The sequence below is a fragment of the Chenopodium album genome, chromosome 18 (genome assembly GCF_948465745.1).
Source record: "Chenopodium album chromosome 18, dcCheAlbu1.1, whole genome shotgun sequence".
NCBI classification, from domain to species: Eukaryota; Viridiplantae; Streptophyta; class Magnoliopsida; order Caryophyllales; family Amaranthaceae; genus Chenopodium; species Chenopodium album.
This window is the reverse complement of record NC_137851.1, coordinates 10,738,750-10,762,784: the sequence shown is the minus strand read 5'-3', so window position 1 is coordinate 10,762,784 and position 24,035 is coordinate 10,738,750. Positions and strand designations below refer to the sequence as shown.

Here is a 24,035-nt window from a genome sequence, read left to right as displayed (position 1 = left end):
TTTATTGAGCTTGGGATGATTAAGGCCTTATTTTTTTGATGTTGTATTGTTGTGTACTACAATGCTGACAACTACTACGAGATTACTCGGTTAGTGTTATAGGGGTTAGTTTGTTGATGTTATAGGGGTTATGATAGGCGTGTCGCGTACCTGACAAAAATAAACCTAACTAGACCACTACTATGTAGACGGGCAAGCAAGGGTCGGATCCCAAGAGACTATGGTTCAACTAATTAAATAGACTCAAGCAATTACTAAGCAAGTAACCAAATCAAACGAATGAGAATCAATAACTAAAGAACTAATTAAAGCGATTAAACTAAATAATATGATAAATCAATGCTAAAAACATCCAAGATCAAGCATCACCACGAATACAATTAATGCAATAGTCGTTCTACCCCTAACATATAATTCAATTGATTAATAAGGAAACGTAATCCCTATATAATACCAATGGTCTCTCCCGAGTTATCAATGACTTCTCTAATCACAATCAAGCCTACTTCCGTGGAATCATGCAAATTAAAGACCTTGAGCACATTACTCTAACTTCCTAATCACCCGTTCAACTACTCCCGTGATGAACTTCAAACCCTTAATTGATTTATTCAAACCCGTCAAAACCCAACTCCCGTTGTGATTAAAACAATGGATTAAACAATACTAATTATCCCTAATCTAATATTGGCATGAGCACAATCAATTAAGCATATCAATTGCAATTATCATTAAAGAATTTAAAGAATTAAGTCATGCATTAATCATATTCGGGTTCCGCTAGATCTTAGAATAAGGAAACTACTCACACATATTAATGAAAACAATAATGATAATCAATAAAGAAAACATAATTAACAATAATAAAATAAGAGAATTGAGAGAAGAAATCAATACTTGGAATTAATTATGAAATCTTGAATCTTGAAAGCAAAACCCTAGGAAATAATATGGAAGAACGTAATACCCAAAAAGAAGTCTAAAAATAATATCTGAAAAAATGATAATAAGAGTGATAAAATAAAAGACTATCTAAAACCTATTTATATCCTAGCATAAAACTAGGTATTTTTTATCTAAATAGGACTCTCAAACGCCACCAAAACGAGCTGCCACAAGTGGGTTGTGGCACGAAGAAAACCGCCACAACCAGGCTGTGGAACGGGCTGCCTTTGCCTCTCCTTTGCTCCAATATAGACGCCCACAACCAGGTTGTGGCCAACAGATTGCACGCCGCGACCGAGCTGTGGAGTAGGCTGCCAAAATGCTCCATTGATGCTCCATTGGTGCTAGAAACGCTCCATATGAAGAACTATCTCGCGATTAAAATAAATTCCACGCAAATCGAGCCCTATTCCTATAAAAACAAAAGCAAACAAACCGAGAAGAGCAATATCGAAATAGGAAGAATAATAGCTCAAAAAGATTAGGAAAATGAAGAAAACACAATAAAATATGACCAAATATCACATATAAATCATGTATAATATCGTGTTATCAGGTTAGTTTGTTACAACTTACAAGTGTTGCAGAGGTTACTTTGTTTTTTTAAAATTACTCAATATGTAGGTATAATAAGGGGTTACTCTAGCAGTATAATAGGGGTTACTCTGTTAGTATCATAAGAGTTGTTTAATTTTTTTACAAGTGACCACATAGTGTGACCAACCGCATAAAAACTGCACTGCAAAACTAATTTTATAAATATCGTACTCAAACGTAAAGGTAAAGTAATTTTTTTTAAAACATAGTAAAAGTGGAACTACTAATGAAAACTCAAGGGAGTAAAAATTACTCTCTTCATCCCTTTATTATATGCCCATTTTTTTAATTTTACGAAAATTAAGGAGAATGGAGGAGTAAGTGTATATTACACATTGGAAATATATTTTTTTTGAGAAAATATATTGGAAAGAAAAAAGTAGATAATGTTTTATGAGAAAGATAAAATGTAAGTAAAAGTATATATGTATTTTATTATATGGAAAATGTTAAAAAATATTTAATAGCACAGAAATTTATGATTGTATAAGAGAATATTATATGAGAAAAGTAAAAAATTGTAGCCCAATTGTTCTTATAATACGAGTATTTGCAACACTTTCATTTAACATCCGTTTCATAATAATTGCAATACTTTCTTACGTAGTATTTGGTATTCTGTAATGACGTATTATTATTTTGTTATTTTTCTCTCATACCAACCCCACTTACACTTTTTTTTTAATTATTATTTCTCTCTCCTCAAAACAATTAAATGTATCTCTACGAATTATACTATAGAGTATTTCGTATTTTATAAAATTCACTTTTGGACCCTATCCTATAATTTATCTTAATGTTTGTGCATCACCTAATGTCACGATTATTACAAAATAGAGGACGTATGGATTATAATAGAATTATTTGATATTTTTTTATAAACAATCACAATATTTTCGGTCTGCTAAAATGAAAAATACACACGTACGGTCTGTTCTGATTTACCGAACTGATTGAAGCTGAACTGAACTGAATAGAGCTGAAATGAATTGTTTATGAGAGAAGGAAATTAGGAGTTGAATTGAAATAAAGTGAACTGAACTGATTGGAGCTGAATTAAACTACATTGAAATTAAACTGAAAAGGATAAACCTATAATAAAAGGATGAAGGGAGTAGAAATATACTTCACTTCATAGAATCATAGGTGGATTTTAGGATGACTAAGGGGATGGGTAGAGGCTAGAGGACTAATAAAAGCAATAAAAACTGGGAGTTGTTAAATAACGCCCACATTCTTATCAAAATCGCCCACAAATTAGGAATGAATTTACGTTCTTACCCATACTCAAAATCCTAAACTCTTTTTCTCTTTCACTCTCTAACATCACCTCTTTCTCTCTCCTCACTTAAAACCTCTCAAGAAAACATAAAATCATCACCACCACCAACCAACACCACCATTGCCGCCGCTACCGCTGCAAAACAACATTCACCACCTTAAATCACCACCACCACCGCACATTGCAACCACCACCACAAGGTCCACCACTTCAATATCACCACCACCACCGCCCATAACTATCGAGAACGCCACGGTCGAGGAACGCAGCACGCTCGAGGGAGGAGGACGCAGCCCAGGCGGAGCGGGTATATTTTTTTTCGCCAGAAAAGTACTAAAACCGCCCTGTCTGTGCGATTCAACCGTGGTACAACCGCCCAAGTTAGACGATTTGACCATGGTCAAAACGCCCAGGATATACGGTTTGACCATGGTTCAATCGTATAGTTTGGGCGGTTTGACCACGGTCAAACCGTATTTTCTGGGCGGTTTGTCTACAGTAAAACCGTATTGCCTGGGCGGTTTGACCGTGGTTAAACCGTCTTACTTGGGCGGTTTACGTAATTAAAAAAAAATTAATTTAATTATATATTTATTTTGCATATTAATAAAATTATACATTTGTTTATTTTAAGTGCATATTAATTAGAAATATGTTTAGGAAATAAAATTATGTAATTGTTTATTTTAAGTGAATGTTAATTAGAAATATGTTTAAGAAATTAAGTAATATAATTGTTTATTTTAAGTGAATATTAATAAGATTTATGTGTAGGAAATAAAATTACGTAATTGTTTATTACTAGTGAATATTAATTAGATTTATGTTTAGGAAAATAAAATAATGTAATTGTTTATTGGTAGTGAATATTAATTAGATTTATGTTTAGGAAAATAAAATAATGTAATTGTTTATTTTAAGTGATTATAAATTAGATTTATGTTTAGGAAAATAAAATAATGTAATTTTTTATTATTAGTGAATATTAATTAGATTTATAGAATTGAGTATTAATTATTTGTATTACATTTTTTTTATTAAATAATAGCCACAAACCGTTAGAAGGCTAAATATCGAGTTCACACGTGTCGAAGGATCGGGTCCTCGACATACTCGATCTCTTGGTATTGATGCTTCTGTTAGGAAGGAGAGGGCAGCTTCTCGCACGGCGGATGATGTCCTGGGTTGGCCTTCGGATGCTCAGCACGAGCTAGATCAGGTCATGGATGATTATGATTCTGATCATCATGACACGGAGGATGCCACGACTTCCGAGAGTGGGCGAGGAGGATTCGAGCACGGGGAGTCGTCGTCTGGGATTTTCGTGAGGAAAGGTAGAGGAGGGAGGTTTGTGGGTTCTACGACTACGACTTCGAGCACCGGCCGTACTCGTAGGTCTCGTGGTTCTCGAGACTCAGATACGTCTTGGCTTGTTTACGAGGCGATGCCAGGTGGTCCAGCTGATGGCAGTCTTATCCCTAGCTATGCAGCTCACGTTGCTTCTCGTGTTTGGGTCGGGGATAATCGTGATCCGTTGAGGTGCCACAGTAGGATTCAGTGGTGTAGGTCGTTGCAGGAATGGGAGACAAAGCTGAGTGCGGATTTACGTGCACGCCTTAGTGTCACTGGACTACAGCACTTGCCGTCTATCATGCATTTCCACATTGATTGGCCTCTGATCTCTGCGTTCGTTGAACGGTGGCAGCTGGATACGAACACTTTTCATCTCCCCTTTGGTGAGATGACGATCATACTACACGACGTCGCTTATATTCTGGGGATCCCCGTTGAGGGTGACTTGGTTGACATGGTTAGCGACAGTACATCTCTCCAGGTTGACTTTCAGGAGTTGTTGGGGTTGAGTAGGGATGAGCTTTTGGTGAAGCCGAAAGCTATTTGGGAGAACGGTGCTGTAGCGGTGACTAGCATCTATGAACGGTGCAATTTGTTAGATCGGGTCCCAGACGTTGAGTTCATGGGTTTCTTTGTCACACTACTTGGTAGCACCTTGTTCGTTGACAAGAGTGGTCACCGCCTTCTTCCCTCCTGCATTTTAGAGGTGAAGAAGTCTTATGACGGTCTTCACCGATATTCTTGGGGGTCAGCTACACTTGCTGTCCTGTATTGGCAGTTGGGTATCGCCTCCCGTATTGAGTGTAAGGCTATCGGAGGTTGTCTCACGCTTCTGCAGGCGTGGATATACGAGTACTTCCCATGTTTTCGGCTTTGTCAGGAAGCTTTAGTGGTACAGCCAGGTGAGACACGGGCCTCAATGTGGGATCCACGCTCAGAGTCGAGGGATCACCAGCGACTTATATCTTTCCGTACCCGACTTGATCAGATGACTGATGCTGAGGTAGTATGTGAACTTAGCTTGCGTATATTATATTATTATTTAACGTCTTCAAAACTAATGTAACATTCTTCTTATGATTGCGTGTGCAGGTTACCTGGCGGCCCTATACACTTACCCCCGCACAGGACGTCCCGAGAACCACGTACATGGGATGGATACAGTTTCGGGACATCGTCGAGCCGTATAACCCAGACAGGATTTTACGGCAACTTGGTCATGTGCAGGGGATACCGCAGCCTAGTTTTAGGCCTGACAACACGTACAAACCTGCTAATGTCCGGTCGTATAGCGTTACTTTTCGAGGTCAGGGGTTATGGGATAAGTTTGGTCCTGGGAGCTGTTGTTTCGGCCTGTCGTTCCATCCACCTCTATTGGATGGACAGCCCACATGCACACCTGACTACTTGGCCTGGTTTTACACGTACTCCCATCCTCGGCTTATCAGTGATACCGCGGTACTTGCCCCCCCACCAATTCCAGGGAGGACGAACACTGATTACGTAAGTATTTGTTACTTGTTTTCCATAGATTACTGTGCAACTTAATATTGGTACTGATTATTTTTTGTATTTTTTACAGTGGATGGGTCGCTCCATGCATGTTATACGACGATTCATTGCTGATAGCGGCGGTGAGATTACCCAGACAGTGGTTGAGGCCCAGGACCTTATTGCGGCGTGGGACGCAATGATGAGGATGTAGTTGATTTCATTTTCTTATTTAGAAACTAACTTCATTGTTTTAGGTTATGTTGTAAAATTTTTTAAATTTATTATTTGAATTTAAATTTGCATAATACATTGCTTAATTCTACAATTATGCAAAGTTCTACAACTAAACATTGCAAAGTTCTATCACTAATTTGTAGCTAAAGTATGCCATGTTGCTATCCGACCTACATATCGTTGATCCCAGTCTTGCACACTAAAATCGCGCACGTCATACCAAAAACCTGCTACAGGAGGGACTGGAAAATTAGGTGACATGTCCAATCCAACATAGTGATAGTTTGCCACTGTGAGGAGTGCAAACTCCCTATATGGGCCCGTGGCAGTGGACGGGGCACTCCATGGTAGCACAGTGATGCATGGATACACACCTACTCCATCTATGCCAGCACCGAAAAGCATAATGGCAGTGTTGAATAGGTTAGCGATCGAAAACAAGTCCTGAAACACTACCATCCAATGTTCACTTGTGCATCTCCCACCAGTCCATCTGATATGACGAACCTCGTTCTCCAGTTGATCAGCATAAATTTGAGAGTAAATGTTAGGATGCGCGGCAACCTCGTTTGCAACCATAGTCCTGGCCAACATCCACTGCTCCTGGTCACCCAAAAAGAAATCTGCAACACATCGAAATCCGCAATTTCCGTCACCTATCGGGTCAAGCCAACCTTCCAAAAACGGCAACATGAATTTCGGAAAATGATCGACGTATAAAAAATCATCGATGTTCATCTGACTACCTGTAATAATCACCAGGAAAGTATTTTAGCATTATAAAAACCCGACAACATCCGCACTAATTAAATCCCAAAAGAATTAATTAAATGTAAAACATATTAACAACAACAACAACAACAACAACAATAATAATAGCAAGTAACAATTATAATAATAATAATAATAACAACAACAACAACAACAACAACAACAACAACAACAACAACAATAATAATAATAATAATAATAATAATGAAGCATATACCAGAAGACATTTCCATGTTTACTGATGATTGTGATCGACCACGTCCGGAGCTAGATGTAGAAGTAGCACGACCCCTACTTCGGCCGCGACCTCGCCCACGACCGCCCGGAATATGCTCGAAGCCACTTGGATCACGCCTGGTAGATGAGGACCACTATTGGCCTTGTGGTCGACCCCTGGTTGTCTCATTTATCTCGGGCTCTTCATAATCTACATCTTCAGGGTAAAGCTCCGCAAACAACACTCGGTTCACACTTCGCACAAAACTGGCATCACGAAGTAGTACCTCATCAACCAGGGATCTAAACTGCGTCGTGTCCTGTTCCAACTCATCCTTAAAGATAGGAATGTCAACACCGTCTCCAATGACTAGGGTTTTCCAAAAAGGATGGACCTGATCCAAATACAACCCCGTACAACCCTGAATCGAGGTGTGTATAGTAAAAGCGCATGGGAGTCCGTGTGTCATCAACATTGCACAACCACAACGCTCGTACACATCATCAGATAACTCTCTCATCATGTTCACCTCCTGCTTAAGAATTTTGAGAGCATGGAAGGAAACATAGCCACTGAGATTGTGCAAGGGCATTCCCCTGTACTCCACTCCAATTCGTCGTCTGGAGTCCTCCAAATGATGACGAATTTGAATAAGCAAACCCTCAGTGGCGCGGTGTACACAGTTGAAGATAGAATCCATTGACCCTTTGGAGCTTCCGAGCCACTGTTTAAGCACAGAATGTTGACTCTCCACTCTCCACTCTACACGTGTTCACGTTGCCAAAGTGCAGCACCTTATTTGTCCAAGCCGGAATAAACTTGTTCTTGTGCACAAGCCAAGTTTTTTTTTTCACATAATCCACAATGGTATGCCTTGACCTTCCCCAAGTATCCTTCATTTGTTGCAACTCAAATTCATATTCATTCTCAGTTGTCGCATTCATGATTTTTGACCACCTCCCATTCCTAAATTTCTCGGCAGTCACCATGTCTTTCTTACTCAAATGGTATACCTTGGCCAACACATCTTTGTTGATGTGCCACCTACATAGCAAGTGAGCTGTGTTTGGGAATATCTTTTTCACCGCCTTCATAAGTCCCAAGTCTCGATCAGTTAGTATCACCTTAGGAGTCACTTCAAAACCTATATACAACTTCAATTTCTCCAAGACCCACTTGTAACTCTCATAGGACTCTGTCTTCATTAAAGCATACGCGATCAAAAAGTTTTGATTTGTCGGTGTGATCCCAACAATCTCGAAAAACGGCATGTTGTATCTGTTTGTCTTGTAAGTGGAATCCATCCCTATGACATGTGGATATGTTCGTAACATATTCGCCATCTCTGGATGTGCCATAAAGGCGTGGGTGACAACACGTGTGTCGGGGTCAGCAGCTACCCAACTAATGTATTTGCGCTCATTGGCCAAGTGAAGGAACTGGTTGACGACATCTCTCCCTTCACTAGCATCAACCCTAACACGACTTCTGAAATTGTAGATGTGTCTCATGTTAGGGTTCTCAGTGGGAAACGCATCTTTCACTGCCGCCATTATGTGACTAGGTTTAGCACATGCTGAACTCATTTGACTAACCAATTGCTTGGTAGCCGGACTTAGACCACTCACTTGCCGATGACCCTCTCGATATACCATCATTGGGTGGTTATGCAAGCCATGCAAACCTGATGAAGGAATGATTTTCCACCCTTGATCGTCCACCATACATGTGACCTTGATACGAAATGGACACTTAACACCCTTTCTTTTCGTGTTTTTCCGTACAGCATTCTCCATATCTCTATCTTCGGCTATGTTTCTATGGCCACGATCGCACTTAAGATACTTGACCGGTCGACTATCTCGTTGTTTCTTATACGAAGACTTTGTAAGGAAAAAGCCATAACGTATGGAAATATTTTGTGCCCATTCAAATGCTTCTTCAAAAGTTGGGAAGATCATTGACGTTATAAAATATGAACTGTAGTCGATGCCATCGCCACCATAATCCGGTAGTGATGCCTATTAAACATCCCAACAAAATATTTTTAAAATAATAATCAAAATAATAATAATGATAATCATAGCAACAATAATAATCATAATCATAGTTATAGTAATAATAATAACAACAAGAACAATAATAATAATAATAATAATAATAATAATAATAATAACAATGAAATAATAATAATAATAATAATAATAATAATAATAACAATTAAATAATAATAATAAAAACAATATTAATTAAAAAAAAACAAACCGGGCGGTTTTGCCACGGTTTAACCGCCCAGTTTGCCCGGTTTGACCACGGTGGACCGTTTTTTTTGGGCGGTTTGAGTTCCAGCGAAAATAAATTACCTCGCGAAGTGGATCCGGCGGAGTACACGGCCTGCCGCTATCACTTTCCGTCATGTTGGCGCTGGTGGCGACGGTGCAATGGTGGTGACGCGCGGTGGCGGTTGTGTTAGGAGAGAGAGGAAGAAAAGGGTAATGTTGGAAGTTTACATAAAAATGTGGACGATTTCGATAAAAATGTGGGCGTTGTTTAGCAGTTCAGTAAAAACTTCATAGAATCATAGGTGGATTTTAGGATGACTAAGGGGATGGGTAGAGGCTAGAGGACTAATAAAAGCAATAAAAAAAATAAAATAATTATGATACACTTGTAAGAAACAATATAAAATTAAGAAATAATAAAAAATTATAGAAAAGGAAAACAATGTTGGTATAGTTGGGTTGGCGCTGATGAGGTGAACAGTAAAGTTCCAGGTAAGGTTTCTGCAATCCTTCGTTGTTTTTGTTTGCCAATTGGATTCATTTTTATAATAATAAAATTAATTCATTATTACATAGCCTAAACATTTTAGCATTTATTGTCAAATATATTCCATTTTTCCTAATTTATACCCGTACTCCATATTTCGTATTAACATGATAAAATGTGTCTGTACAACTGTACGTGTGTAATTATTTTTTTATTACACGGTTATGTCTAATTATTTTTCGGAAAAAAGCTATTGGTAGTATCAAAAGTTAAACCGAGCGTAAAAAGTAAAAAAAAATTATTTAAGAATTCATGACAAAATACAAGGCCATCTATATTACGAAGTATTAATATTTAAGTTTTCTACCACATATTACACTATTATATGGAGTACCTGAGTACTCTTATTATTTTAAAATACGAAATAAATTTATAAATAGTGTCAAAAGTTAATACGATGAGTATTAAAAAAACGAGGGAGTATAAAAAATACAGTACTTGAAGAGGAGAAAATAACAGTACATAGGAGGGACTTAATTACGAAAGCTTAGAGTTTCACTCTTGTGCTCTCTTCTTTCTCTCTCCTTGGCAATTGGCACACAGTAGAGAGAGAAAGAGAAAAAGCTAGAGAGAGAAAGTTAGATAGAGAAAGAAGATGGAGAATCATGAAGGAGGAGAGAGAGATGAAGAAGTGATGGGGTCAACTTTGACCATGGAGAAAGTCAAGGCTGCTAAGAAGTTTATCGAGAATCACTATCGAGCTCAGATGAAGAACATTCAAGAACGAAAAGAGAGGTTTTAATTCTTAATTCTTAATTTTTCTAAATTTATCTTTAGATTTAATTTCATTTGATTTTTGCGCGTTAATTTCAAGCTCATTTGTATTGATTTAGATCTCAATTGATTATTTGATTTTTATAACAATTAAATTTAGCGGATTTTTTTCGAGTTTTTTGATGTTTTTGTTTAAGGAATTGACTTTTGTTTGATTAAATTGAGTGAGTGATTGATTTGGATGAGAATCAGAGAATTGCGGCATTGTGTGTGAGTTGATGATAGCGTTGTAGGTGGAGTAGAAATGGGTTGAAGTTAGGGGTTTTGTTTGTTTTTGGCGTAAAATTCAATTTACGGTTTTAGATTGCAGAATTTGATTGAGTTAGATAGTTGAATGCTGAATTAATGTATCGAGAATCGAGTTGTGATAAATGAATGCGATCTCAGTTGGAGTTAGTGGAGAAAATGAGTGATTATATGAAACAAATTTTTAGGATTGCCTGTTTCAACTGTTATGTGTGATCGTAATCAGTGAAAAATTGAAAATTTTGCTCTTGAGGTTGATGAGGAGTGTCGACACTCGATTATTTGAGGTGTAGTAAGAATTGGTGGAAGAGGGATGAGAATGAGCTATCATTGTTTGTTCTGTTTTCGAGATCTATGTTGAGAAACGGGTGGAATTGGTTGTATTAGTGGATCCAACTTTACTTGATAAGTTTTGAGATTTGAAGGAATTTGGTAGATCTACCTTTAGGCTGGTAGTGCAGGGAAATGACTTTGATTTTATTTGGGATTATTGAGGTATTAGAGATTTAGACTTTGTCTCTTTCAAGTGTTATGTGTGATTGTAATTAGTGGGTGAAAAGATGGTTTATTTTTTAGAGAATGTGATTATATTATGTTATGTTAAGAGATTTGAAGATTCATTTTAGTGTATTAAGGGATTTTTGAGATTAGAGTGATTAAGATTACATTCTACTAGGGCATTGAATTGAAGGAGGAATGCTTGGAACCTGTTGCGTAGGTGGTGAAACAGCTACTTTTCTGTTCTCTTCACTATTGTCACCTTTCAATGATATAATTCACCTGACGTAGATGTAATGAATGAAGTCTGATGTGGGTTCTTTAATGATCCAAAGATGCTTCCTAGCTTCCCTTGCAGGTTTCTTTATCAAGGTCTTATAAGGCAGGTAAAGTTGTGTTCCCGTAAATGTTTTCACTATATGTCCTTTTTGATGTTATTCTACTTAACTATACGGGTCTTGCCGTCTTGGATTGCATGAGCCATGAGTTTTAGTAAATGGCGAAATTTTTCCCTCTATTTTTCTAGAAGTTCAACTTCAGAAACTTATGCATGTTTTAATTTAATATATTAATAAGATAAATAGCACATGACATTCATATATAGAATCTAGAGTTTTTTGGAAGTATTTACATTATGAATATTGCTTATTAAGCTTGTTCTTGTCATGAGTTAAAAGGACCTAGATTAAGCTTGGTTTTATATGTACACATTATGTGGAGGTGAAAGAATGGATAAGGTAACTTAATTCAAAAATTCCATCTAATCAAGTCCTCTTATTGTATAATGGCCTAGTTTTGGTTTGATGGGGAAGAGATGAAGAGGGGGTTAGTTTAATATACACTTAACATGGATTTTTGGTTGAATGATTATGATCATTTTGTTGGGTTCCCCTTGGTCTTTATCTGTCTCACCAACTTTTCTATTTTGCTTTTTTTGGACTTATTATGTATATGCCTGTTAGGGGGTATTCGCTAGCCGTTATTATTCTTTTTGGAACTTTTCTATTGAAGCAGCGGTTTTTTCTCCCAACATTTAGTTTTCATGTATGCCATTTATCCCATTATAGTATTTCTCTTTTATTGTCTAGTGTTAATTCTTTTGCTAAAAAGAAACCATAGCAAAATGTTGTACTTGGGTTAGACTATCTTAATTACTTTCAGATAATCAGATAGGATCTCACTTATTCTTTGTGATATTTTCTTTTAAAGTTTGCTCTTTATGTTGTTCTCTTATGTTATAAATATTATCGTGACCCTTCTGCATCCTTTTGCTTAAATAGCGGTGACAATCTCCATTGTGCTTCCTTGTCAAACAACCCACAATGTATTTGATAATTTTAGCCATTATATTGACCTGCTCATAACATTTTCTATAAATGGGATGAGTTTTCTTAATTCATGGCTCTGATAAACTTTGTTTTATTTCTTTGATTTTTCTCTTAAAATGAAAGTGTTATCTGGCTGGTTCATGATCAGCAGAAGTACTTGTGCTCATTTCATTTGTTTTCGGATTAGGTGGAAAAACATCACACTAATGACTGTTATTTTTTTGGTGCATTGTATTAATTTGGGTTAGATTGTGCCTTTTAAGTGGCTTAAATGCTTACTACCTTATTGTTGTAGACGCTGGGTTCTAGAAAAACAGCTAGCTTCTTCGGACGTTCCCAAAGAAGAACAAATGAGCTTGATTAAAGATTTGGAGCGAAAAGAGACAGAGTTTATGCGACTGAAAAGGAATAGGATATGCGTGAATGACTTTGAACTATTGACCATCATTGGGAGAGGAGCTTATGGTGAGGTGAGTGTCGATAGTGTTATGTTAATAATGCATTTAATGTATTTTTCCTTCCATATCCTGGTTGTGCTGGTGATCTGCATGCAGTGCTCATCCTTTTTGGCATTTTGCAAATCTGCATTTGAAGTTCCCCCACCCCACCCCAATCCTCCAAATAATAAGCGGATTTATTATTGTTATTAGATTTAAATCTAAAGTGTCCTGTAAAACCTTAGTTGAAGGGGTTTGTTTAGGATCTGTTTGATTAGAACCATCTATTTGTTTTATTTGCTGTAGAACATTTCTTACTGTGCTCTTTTGCGACCTTGTCAAGCTGCGTAATGTAAGAATCTGAAAGCAAGTATTTTGAAGTAAACTGTTGCTGCCTTGTTTGTTAACTTGCTTAGTACCCTTCGAGGCTGAGTGTTTATTGTTTTTGTGCTATTCCTCCTGATCCCCATACAGTTATGACACTGCCTTGCAATCTTTCTGGTCATTGCCTTTTTAACTTGCCTGGTAAACCCCCCACCCTGAAGGAAAAAAATGAAGAAAAAATAAATCAACTATTTTGAAGTACCTTTGCTGTTGCCAGGTGGAATAATTCATTCACCTCGGTCAGCTCTTCTTTCATCTGGTCTCTCCTTGTTTTCAAATAGTTATCCCATTCCTTTTTAAAGCCCGATCTCTCATCAAGAAGAGCCGGGTGTGTGCTTCACTTATAATGAGATTCACAGACTAGTAGATCCATTACACCTTCCTCTGTTTGTTTTCAGATGCAGCACTTTTATTTGAACACTTGCTGATGCATGACTTCAACCATAAATACATTATCTTTAGTTACCATTTAGAAAAATGTATAAAATTTTGATGTTTTGAAAGTATAAAAATGAGACGAATCTAACAAGATCCCACATGAATGTTCACTTTATAATAAATCACCAAAAATAGTCAAAGTAAGATGTGTAAATAGTATAAAATGCAAAATGCTGCGTAGTGCATTCATAACTGAGGAGGTATTTGTCAAGGCATTGGGAAGTGTGTTGGCTGTTGTAAGTAAATCTTAAATTGAGTCATTATTAATGAGCTATATGTTCTGTGATTCTGAGTAAACTAGCATTCTTTTTTGGCTGAATTTGACCCAGAGGCCCAAAGCCACTGATTTGCACCTACATTAATGTACTTTTGGTTATTGATATTCTGTTTCTTGTTTTTTGCGTACATAGAAAACTTCTGTTGCCTTACAGATAAAGAATAATAATGTTATTACATTATTCATACTGTTTTAATTTTTCATTCTGCAGGTCCAACTGTGCCGAGAAAAGAAATCTGGAAATATATATGCCATGAAAAAATTGAAGAAATCCGAAATGCTTAGTCGAGGACAGGTACTATTTTACATATATTGATTTTGATGCAAGTTCTTAAAGTTTATCCTTGAATTGGGAATACATGTTTCCTAAGATGTATATTTGAGCTAAATAGTTCGTTCGTGTTGTGTATGTTGTACACTTGTACTACTTGATCTCATCAAAACATCATCTAGATATGCAAAAATTGTAATATTTTCCCCTAATCTCCTACTAGTGTTCTACATTCTTTAATGGGATGTTGAGGCTGTCTCCAATTTTATGAATGGTGCTAATGTCTGAAATCTAAATCTCTTCATTTGTTTTGCATTTTTAGATTTATAGGACTGATACTATTTTCTTAGTGGGGCTATTGAAAAAATTGATAGTATAATGGCCCTATAACACTGGAATATGAGCTTGTGGTGGTTGCCACTTTCCTCATCTATCGCCAGTTCTTGCCCCCAATTGTTTTTGACTGGACTCTGGATCATGGCAAAAAATTAGTTTCATCTACTGATGTGTAATTTGTTCTTTTTAACATTTCATCTTTTCTGTTCACGCATCATGCTCAATGTTTTCCTTGCGGGGATGTCATTTTCTTATACATGACTTCTTGAACTGAATCACCTCTGTAAAAGATATCCATTTACAATGAGAATCCAGTTTTTTTTTTTTTTTTTTTTTTTTTTTTTTTTTTTTTGGCCCCTGATATATATATTTTTTTCCCTGAATACTGATTTCCATGTAGTGTGAATTCTGACTTAATGGACTAGTAGAGAAGTTTGTTTCATCCCAAATTCTTTTTCTTTCCTAGGTGGAACATGTTAGAGCTGAAAGGAACTTGCTTGCAGAAGTTGACAGTCACTGCATTGTAAAACTGTATTACTCCTTTCAAGATGCTGAATATTTGTATCTGATTATGGAATATCTGCCTGGCGGTGACATGATGACCCTTCTGATGAGGGAGGATATCTTAACTGAAAAGGTTGCAAAATTTTACATAGCACAGAGTGTCCTGGCAATAGAATCTATTCACAAGCACCACTATATCCACAGGTTTGAATTGCATCATTTTCTGAGATATGAAGCTCAAAAATCATCATCTTTATTGATAATCAATTTTAATGCTTGTATCCTGTGTTATTTTGTGAGTAGCTGCTGAGGTTATTTTTACTGAACTCTTTATCCAGGGACATTAAACCAGACAACCTTCTTCTTGATAAGAGTGGTCATATGAAACTTTCAGATTTTGGCCTTTGTAAACCTCTTGATTGTGCTACATTGTCTACTATCCGAGAAAATGAATCCATGGATGACGCTTCTAAAGATTCAATGGATATAGATGCTACCCTTCCTGATGCTGGTAATGGTCATAGTTGGAGAAGTGCTCGTGAGCAACTTCAGCACTGGCAAAGGAATAGGAGAAAGTTGGTAAGCTATGTGCATCCATTTCCAGGGATATTCTGATGGTGGTTGCTTGAGTCTGAGGAGTAGTTTCCATATTTTTTTTTTTGGTGCATGGAATAGTTACCATATTAATTATGAATGTTGTCAATCTTCCAGTAACCAATACTAAAAGGTCATATGTAGTGGCCAGTAGGCTCCGACATCCAAATAGTAATTGCTGAAATCTTTTCTATCTATAGCGAGTCATTGCACAACTTATATGAAAAATGCAGTTTTTGTTTCTGCATAGATTTTTACAAGCTTCTTGAGATGATGATATGTGACTTAGAAAGCTCTTAAGGGTTGCTTTGAGCATGCTTTAACTTGCTAGAAATAAAATGCTTTTATTGTTTTAGTGTTTTGGGTTCCAAAATTAATGCGAGGAGCCTCTTTGCTTGTAAACATAGGCATGCAATTGTTTATCTAAATTGGGTCATATCGTACATTTTCTCTCTGTGAAGCAGATGTTCATGCTTAATGATTTTAGGAAACAGGTGAGAACCATTTAAATCATGATTTAAATGGTTCTCACAAACATCAAAAATGCCTGATTCGAATTCCAATTTTGTTTTGCTTCGTCTTATGTAAAGAAGACTGCTTTTTTCATTTCATTAAATGAAAGGAAATCTATCTATAAACTATAAAAATAATTGGATAAAATAGCTTCTACTTTTTCAACTGATAGTGAGAGAACGAAATCCGGGTAAATACCAATACCTATTACTGGTAAAAAGATAGCAGTCGAAACAAACAACTCTCGCGGCCCAGAATCAAAAAAAAAAGAGTTGGAAATGTTAAATAATTTATATCCATAGAACATTTGACGTGACATAGATAATGAATAAATAGGAGTTAATATGATTCCAATTTCCATTCCAAAAGTAATTAGTATTTTTGGTATTAAAAGATATTTTTGGCTGGTAATTAGTCCAAAAAATACTATTAATTCCGCAATGAAACCACTCATGCCAGGTATCTTAATTAGTCAATTAATATATTGATTGTTGCATACTTGCATGTACGGTAGGCAATCTATAATATACTGGTAGATGTTGTTGCATCGATGATTGAAAGGCATAGTGCTGATGTATGCTGATGTGAATTTCTGAGTTTACATGCTACTGTCAAATGTTTTTTTTTTTTTTTTTTTTTTTATAATTTATTTTTGGGTGAAATTCAACAGGCATTTTCAACTGTGGGTACACCTGATTATATTGCTCCCGAAGTTTTACTGAAGAAAGGATATGGAATGGAATGTGACTGGTATGCTTTATCATCTAATTCATTAAATGTTTGGATGGTTGCATTAAAATATTACATTGCATTTATCATGAGTGTTTATGTCTTTATGATATGACGTAATTCATTGAAGTTTCAAACACGTGATAACTATTTTTTCGTTGTTAGAATAGAGTTCCCAGGATTATGTTGCGTTGCCAACTGCTCATTTGTTCAAAATCAATACTCTAGTTTTGTATATTATGATAATATCACTGCCGTAATTTTTCGGGCATCCAGCATACCTAGATTAAGTTATTGCCATGAAAAATTTAAGTACCTTTGTGTGAATAATTTACGGGTCAACTAAAACAATAAAAAAAGAAAGTCAATAACAACCACCCCCCCACATGTGCCCTGTATTCATATTAACCCTACCTGCAGTTACTTTATTTGGACTTAGTGAATAATAGATAAATGAAGATTTAGTCCATATTTCCCTCTCCAATAATGATGCTTGTATGTGGGGAATACTGAATTTTCTAGCTGTACGTCTGTACATCTTAATTTTTGAGCAATCAAAAGAGTCCAAGTTTTCAATCTTTGGCATGTAGATCTTTCATTCATGGGGCTCAATCTCCAAAATGCAAATTATGCACTTATGGAAGGGTTAATGTAAGTTGAGAATGAAAAGTCTATAATTGGTTAAAAACCATAGGGAACTTAATTACATGGGACTACTGAGATTGAAGCTGCAGATGCCCACAGCCTACATAATGTGCATGCTCTAGCTATCCTGCTCTGTCTGCTGAATTCCAGAACAAAGCCTGTTTCTTTGCTGGTACTGATCGAGCTGATCTCATCTGGCTATAATGTGTAGTGTTTCTACTGTCCATAATTTCCTGACTGCCTCATTAACTATGTTAATTCATCGACATAATGTTAAAAGCCTGGAAGAGCTCTTAAGTTTGATACTTGTATCACCAAGTTAATAATGACATACTTCGTATATTTGTACATAAGTAATATAATTACCGGAACTCCGAGTTTGTTTATGATGAATAATGGTCATGTTCATGTATATCTCTATATAAAGTATACCAATGAACTGCTTGATATGGTTGGTGTTTGCTAAATGAGGGTTTATCTTATATGTTCTGCTTTTGTTTGTTTGCCATGCTTATCCGTCAAGATTTTATGCAGGTGGTCATTAGGTGCAATCATGTACGAAATGCTAGTTGGTTATCCTCCTTTTTACTCTGATGATCCAATAACAACATGTAGAAAGGTATGCTTTACTTTTGTTTTAGATGTGTTGAAAGGACTATAGATCATTTTTAACTACCCCGTAGCTGATAATGCTTTTTTTCATGTGCCAAGTTCTAGAAAATCTTGAGTACATGTTTAAGTTTATGGGGAAATGCACCACTTATGCACGTAGATAATTCCACTTAGCGAATTCATTGGTATCTGGTCAGTATGAGTAGGACATTGCTTTTTTCTACCTAATGCAATCTCTGAACATGTGTGATAGATTGTACACTGGAGGCACTATCTAAAATTTCCCGAGGATGCAAAGTTGACATTTGAGGCAAAAGATCTTATTTGTAAGTTGCTTTGTGACGTTGATCATCGATTAGGCACTGGAGGGGCAGAGCAAATTAAGGTGTGATACTGGTTGTAACCTCGTTAAATGTCTTTATCTTTGACCTTCAGCTTTTGTTATTCTCTAAAGTTAATAAGCATTGTCAGGCACATGCTTGGTTTAAAGATGTTGAGTGGGATAGATTATATGAGATGGAGGCAGCTTATAAGCCACAAGTTAATGGGGAGCTGGATACTCAGAACTTTATGAAATTTGATGAGGTACGCCTAGTTCTATCACTAACTTCTTTATTTTGACAAAAGTTAATCCCTTTTGACTTTGGTTTTAATCTAAAAGGCCAAGTCAGAATTTTCTTGCTTGTAAAACCTTTTAGCAAGTAGTATAGAAATGGGGGAAAAAAAACACATTGCAACGAGCAGCCGCCATCCTTGTATTTGATATGCTAACTTTTAGATGAACTTATAGCACATTAATCATGTATAACTGTGGTGTTTCTCTCTTTAGTGAACAGGCTTAAGGGATGGGTATTGGGTACCATGGGGATAGCGTTGTAATACTGTAAGAGAGTAGCATAAGGGAAAAGGTTGAGAGTTAGCTAGATTCCTTATAGGGGGAGGAAACCAGAAATTCTATTAATAGAGGAGTAGGGAGAGAAAATTATGGAAAAAATTTGAAGTTTTTTTAGGTTTGTTTTTATTTTGGTAGAGATATCATGCCTCTTGATGATTGAGGATTGTATCAATATTCTCTGATGAATCATATCTCTATCGTTTATCATTTCTCAAGTTTCCAGCTTTTAGCACTGTTTCTGGAAAACCTTCTGATTTTTTTCCCTCCCGTCCCTAAATAATATAACAAGATTATGTGCTATACATCTTTTCAATTTTCTAGTTCTTGGCACTTTCTTGCGAGAAGACCTTTCGTGTGTGTGTGTGTGTGTGTTTTTTTTTTTCTTTCTTCTTCTAAGTCTAACTAAAGGTTCAAATGTATTCAGTACACACACATGCACACACACACAAGCACACAAGTGCGCGCATCTGGTTGCATATTATAGCGCTGAATGCATCTTTATGAGTTCTCCTTTGTTTTCAGGCAAACAATGCAACACCATCAAGATCTGGATCAGGACCTTCAAGAAAGGTAGCTTACTCTGACAGCGTTATGTATTGATTTTACTATATGATTACAGAAAAAGAGAGCTTTTGTATTTTTATTCAACCTGACATTCTCTGTACATCTGTATCGACCTATTGTTTAGTTTTGGGTGGTGCGTTTGTGCGTAGATTTTGCAGCTTTACCTGCTGAAGAAAGTAGAGCCGCTATCTCAACAAGACTTGCGAATTATTTTCGCAGAAGGATAACAATAAGAGAACAACAGAATAATAATATTCCCTTTGTCTTCAAATTTAAATCTCATTTTCCTTTTGCACACGTTTTTTGAAAGGTGATTAAAAAAAATAAAATAGTGGGGTTTGGTTGATTAAAATAAGATAAAGGTTGATTAAAAGTGAATAAAAAATAAAAGAAAGATAGTGGGGTTTGGTTGATTACAATGAATAAAAAAAATTAGATAGTGAGGTTTGGATGATAGGTGAAGGTGATTGATTGAAAGAGAATAAATAATTTGTGAAAGTTAAAAATAAAATTGGTAAAATGAAATGTGATTTTTATTTAGGGACCAGGTGAAATGGGACTCTTATTTAGGGTAAATGAGACTTTTGTTTGAGGATGGAGGGAGTAGTCATCTTAAAAATATAATTGTGCAATGAAAGGTGATAAATTTAATTAAAATTGTCTGGCTGGTAAAGAAAATGCCACGGTAGCTATATCTTTGTGAAAGTACCCATATAAGGACAGTGGGAACACATCAAATGAGGGCTAGAAAACTTCAAATCTTGATAAATTTAATTTAACTGTCAGCACTTAGCAAAAGTATATTGGCTATATGGATTTTTTCACTGTAACATGTGCAATCATTGTGATGCCTCTTATGAAGCCTATAAGGTATGGCTATGAATAATAGGGTAGGTCAGAGTTTGGGCCTTGCTTTTGTAAGGGAATGAAAGTATGTGAAAAAACTAGTAAAGGAATTCATTGATAAGCTCCGTGAAGCTTCTAATATATGAATTGTATATAGTTTAACACTTGGCTCATGTTCTCCTAGTGTGTTGAACTCCTAGTTTTACAATTGTAACTCTTTGAACTGAGAACTTTGCTAATGTTGACTCTACCAACTGCCAATTACCAACCTTATTGAAAGACACAAAATTTTTATTCTCCTAGTGTGTGGGCTAATTTGTTCCATATCATGATAAAACTTGAATTTGCTTGCATGAAACAAAACTCCTTGTATTTTGGCCAGTTGGTTGTACATCATAAAATTTCTAGAAAACTGCAATTTGCTAATAGGGAATGGAGTACCAACCCCATCACACACACACACACACACACACAAGATTTAACCTAAAGTGATAATAGGATTTATTGGCTGTATGCATATTGGAAGCAGGTGGGGTTTATGAGTGTAGTCATTGCCCTTTGTCTTATCATCTAGAAACAGTTCTATAAAGATGCAAGTCATGTAACTATTCCAAGAGAGCAATAATTAGTGGAAGATGGACTGTTTGTCAGATTGTTCGTCTCTTGCTGTGGACACTGAAAGAATAAAGTTCCATAAATATATGGAGAAGATGAAGTTAGTTTTGTTGGCGATTTCATCTTTTTTCACTCTAATTAGTTATACATTCTATTGATAAATTCAATCAACCTATTGTTCCTTCTGTTCACTTCTTTGGCGTGTGATGTAATTTTCAGTTTTTGCTGGCAATGTTTATTGTTTATACAACAACACCTTTGTTCTTGTTTCCATCCTTATTTCTCTGTTTAGATATATTTTTTCTCTAACCTGGTTTCATATCATGCTTAATTTATTATTTTTGTTTATCTTCCCTACACCATTGCAGTTGTTGACATCAAAAGATCTAAGTTTTGTTGGATATACGTACAAAAACTTTGATGCTGTCAAGGGGCTACATCATTCTTATGGTATTTTTTTTTTCATCCCTAGCTCGTGATGCTATGATTTTCTAGTAGATATTGCATATGCTTACTTATTCAACACCTTTGTTGTGTCATGTGTGGATGTTGCAAAGGTCTATACTGTGTGCACTCTGTGCAGATATTGAGGGAGAACATGAATATTTTTGCATAGGGTCTATACTGTGTCAGGCCTGAGCTGGTGCAAGAACTGAGATTCCTAAGGCTTAAGTATTGAGGGAAGGGAAGCGGGAGGGGGAGGAAAAGGGAGACACCCTTAACAAAATGTCATTCATCTTAATTCTCAGTCATCATACACTCAGTCTTTCTCTCTGCTTCTCCATCTAACACCACACCCACATCAAAACAACAATATAATTAGAGGTTCAGCATGGTGGTTTCACTTACTGTGCCCTTTATGTCTTCCTCCATTAGCAGCAGCAAGCTGCACTGCTTTTTCTCCAGAATTTTCTTCCTCAGGGTCTTCCCTTTTTTGATTTGGAATTCCTTTCATTTAAAGTGTCCGCTATAGTTGGCGTTGTAGGCGAAGTTGGTGATGTTTGGATATTTAATGCAAAGGATGGAAATTCATGGCTACTTTTCTTTATTTTATATAGACGCGGGAAGGGTGTTAGGTTGGCTTTGTGGTTGCAGTAAGTTGTATATTAGGTTGGGCTCACAACGGTGCTTGTTTGTAGGAGGATGTGGAGAAGGGACTGAGTTTTAGTTTTTTTTTCCCCTTGTTTTCCCATTTTTCTGAGAAATTATTTTTTCAATTTTTTAAAGAATTTAATATCTTAATTGAATGTGCATACCGATATACCACGTACATTTGAAAAGAATAGTTTACCAAATTTATTTTCAATAAACCAATGGAGGTGGGTAGAGGGGATGAAGAGAGGAAGAGGGAAAGGACTCGCATAAATTTTGCAATTACATTCTGGACAATTGTTCGTTATATAAAGTGAAATCTGGTATCTTGCTAGAATAAGCTAAAATGGGGATACAAGCTGTGTGGACTAATAAGGTCATTTTGAGTAGTTTCTTCCTCATGATTGATTGCTAGTACTTGTCCGTGGAAAATTCTTGTATAATTTGGAAGGCTTATGCCATTTCTTGATTTGCTTTGGTATTGCAGATCGTAAGGGAGGCAATTCACCTAAACGCCCGTCTCTGGATTCTATGTTCAGTAATAATTCTTCATCCTGATGACTATACCTAAACTTTGCTTTCATGTATATTTTTTTTTTTCCCAATTACATGTTATGGCGTTTAACTTACCAAGATGTTTGCAGATGAAAATGGGATTGACTTTGCAACAAAGCATGCAGACGAAATGGATATACAGATGCTTACAACAGCTGACGATTGTATGTCCCAGTGAAGAATATGCGTGAAAAAAGTGGCAGTCTTGTAGAGTTTGTGGCATGAATGCGGGGCTTTACCAAAATGTGATGCTTTGTATTATTTGGCTTCTGAGCGTTCTGCAGCTTCACTGTCATTAAGATTTAAGTGTACAGCATTGAAAAACATCAGGTAGAGCCCGATGGCGGGTAGATTTGGCTGAAGTTGAATTTGATATCTAGAAGGGGTTTGTGTAATAGAGACTTTTGTCCCCCTCGTTCTTCATCTCTTTTTTTTGTTTAAATTTATTTTCTAATTTTCCCCAGTCATCTTTTGGCTAATTTGATTAGAAAAATATAAGAGTAAGTAGAATTTGGTCCTGGCTGCCCAGGTTGGCTAGTGTAGGGATTAGTGAAACGCCTTCTCTAGTGGCAGTTTCTGGTCGCTGTTTTTGAACTGGTTTGGGGACTAGAAACAAACTTTGTAACATTTGTAACAAAATTATGATATTTTAATGGGGAACCTGGAAGTCTTAATTGAGCTTCTAATTTACTATATATATGTAATGTAAGGTATTTGATACTTCTTTTTCGTATGGCCTTTTTTTGGGCATTTTATAAAATTATAGATTATTGTACAATTCATGTCACATTTTTTCATATGAATCCTTTGGCGGACAGTGGTGTAAACGGGATGATTAATTTTAGTCACGCATTGCTTGGTTTGAAGTAGTCTTGGACAAACTACGTTAAAAGAACTTGTGTTAGATGCTCATTTTTTGATATTATACTTCATCCTAATCAGCGGTTGGTCTGTTGGGGTGTTATATTTGTAGTTTTGTACTAAAAAAATCTTGTCAATGCTTACCAAGTGTTGTTTCAACAATATGTTTTCAAAAAAAAAAAAAACATTAGTTTAGCAAATACCATTTCCTATAAAGCTTGATTACAATGTACAAGTATGGAAGTCGTTAAAGGGAAAGTTAATCCACCACCGTAACAATGTTTGGGATAATATACAAT

At 36.2% G+C, this 24,035-nt stretch overlaps 3 protein-coding genes across 3 annotated transcripts; 1 reads left to right on the top strand and 2 right to left on the bottom strand.

Moving 5' to 3' along the window:
- Positions 1-6,037: 6,037 nt before the first annotated feature.
- LOC145591794 (uncharacterized) lies at positions 6,038-6,909 on the bottom strand. The gene is made up of 2 exons (XM_081648290.1): positions 6,894-6,909; positions 6,038-6,651 (listed from the first exon to the last, which is right to left on the bottom strand). The coding sequence occupies exons 1-2, from the start codon at positions 6,907-6,909 to the stop codon at positions 6,038-6,040; spliced, it is 630 nt and encodes a 209-aa protein (XP_081504416.1).
- Positions 6,910-7,621: 712 nt separating this feature from the next.
- LOC145591793 (protein FAR1-RELATED SEQUENCE 5-like) lies at positions 7,622-8,854 on the bottom strand. Its single transcript, XM_081648289.1, has one exon. It carries the CDS (start codon positions 8,852-8,854, stop codon positions 7,622-7,624), a length of 1,233 nt encoding a protein of 410 aa, XP_081504415.1.
- Positions 8,855-10,202: 1,348 nt separating this feature from the next.
- On the top strand, positions 10,203-23,568 carry LOC145591462 (uncharacterized). Its single transcript, XM_081647921.1, has 13 exons — positions 10,203-10,457; positions 12,864-13,038; positions 14,316-14,399; positions 15,178-15,419; positions 15,554-15,794; positions 16,993-17,072; positions 18,231-18,315; positions 18,562-18,693; positions 18,780-18,893; positions 19,726-19,773; positions 21,597-21,678; positions 22,808-22,858; positions 22,965-23,568. Exons 1-13 carry the CDS (start codon positions 10,318-10,320, stop codon positions 23,051-23,053), a joined length of 1,563 nt encoding a protein of 520 aa, XP_081504047.1. The 5' UTR covers positions 10,203-10,317; the 3' UTR covers positions 23,054-23,568.
- Positions 23,569-24,035: the final 467 nt, after the last annotated feature.

Coding starts and splice junctions, on each gene's coding strand:
- LOC145591793 (XM_081648289.1), bottom strand. CDS start 8,854: ATGATCTTCCCAACTTTTGAAGAAGCATTTGAATGGGCACAAAATATT.
- LOC145591462 (XM_081647921.1), top strand. CDS start 10,318: ATGGAGAATCATGAAGGAGGAGAGAGAGATGAAGAAGTGATGGGGTCA. Junction 18,894..19,725: donor ACTTTATGAAATTTGATGAG/GTACGCCTAGTT, acceptor CTTTGTTTTCAG/GCAAACAATGCAACACCATC. Junction 19,774..21,596: donor GATCAGGACCTTCAAGAAAG/GTAGCTTACTCT, acceptor ACACCATTGCAG/TTGTTGACATCAAAAGATCT.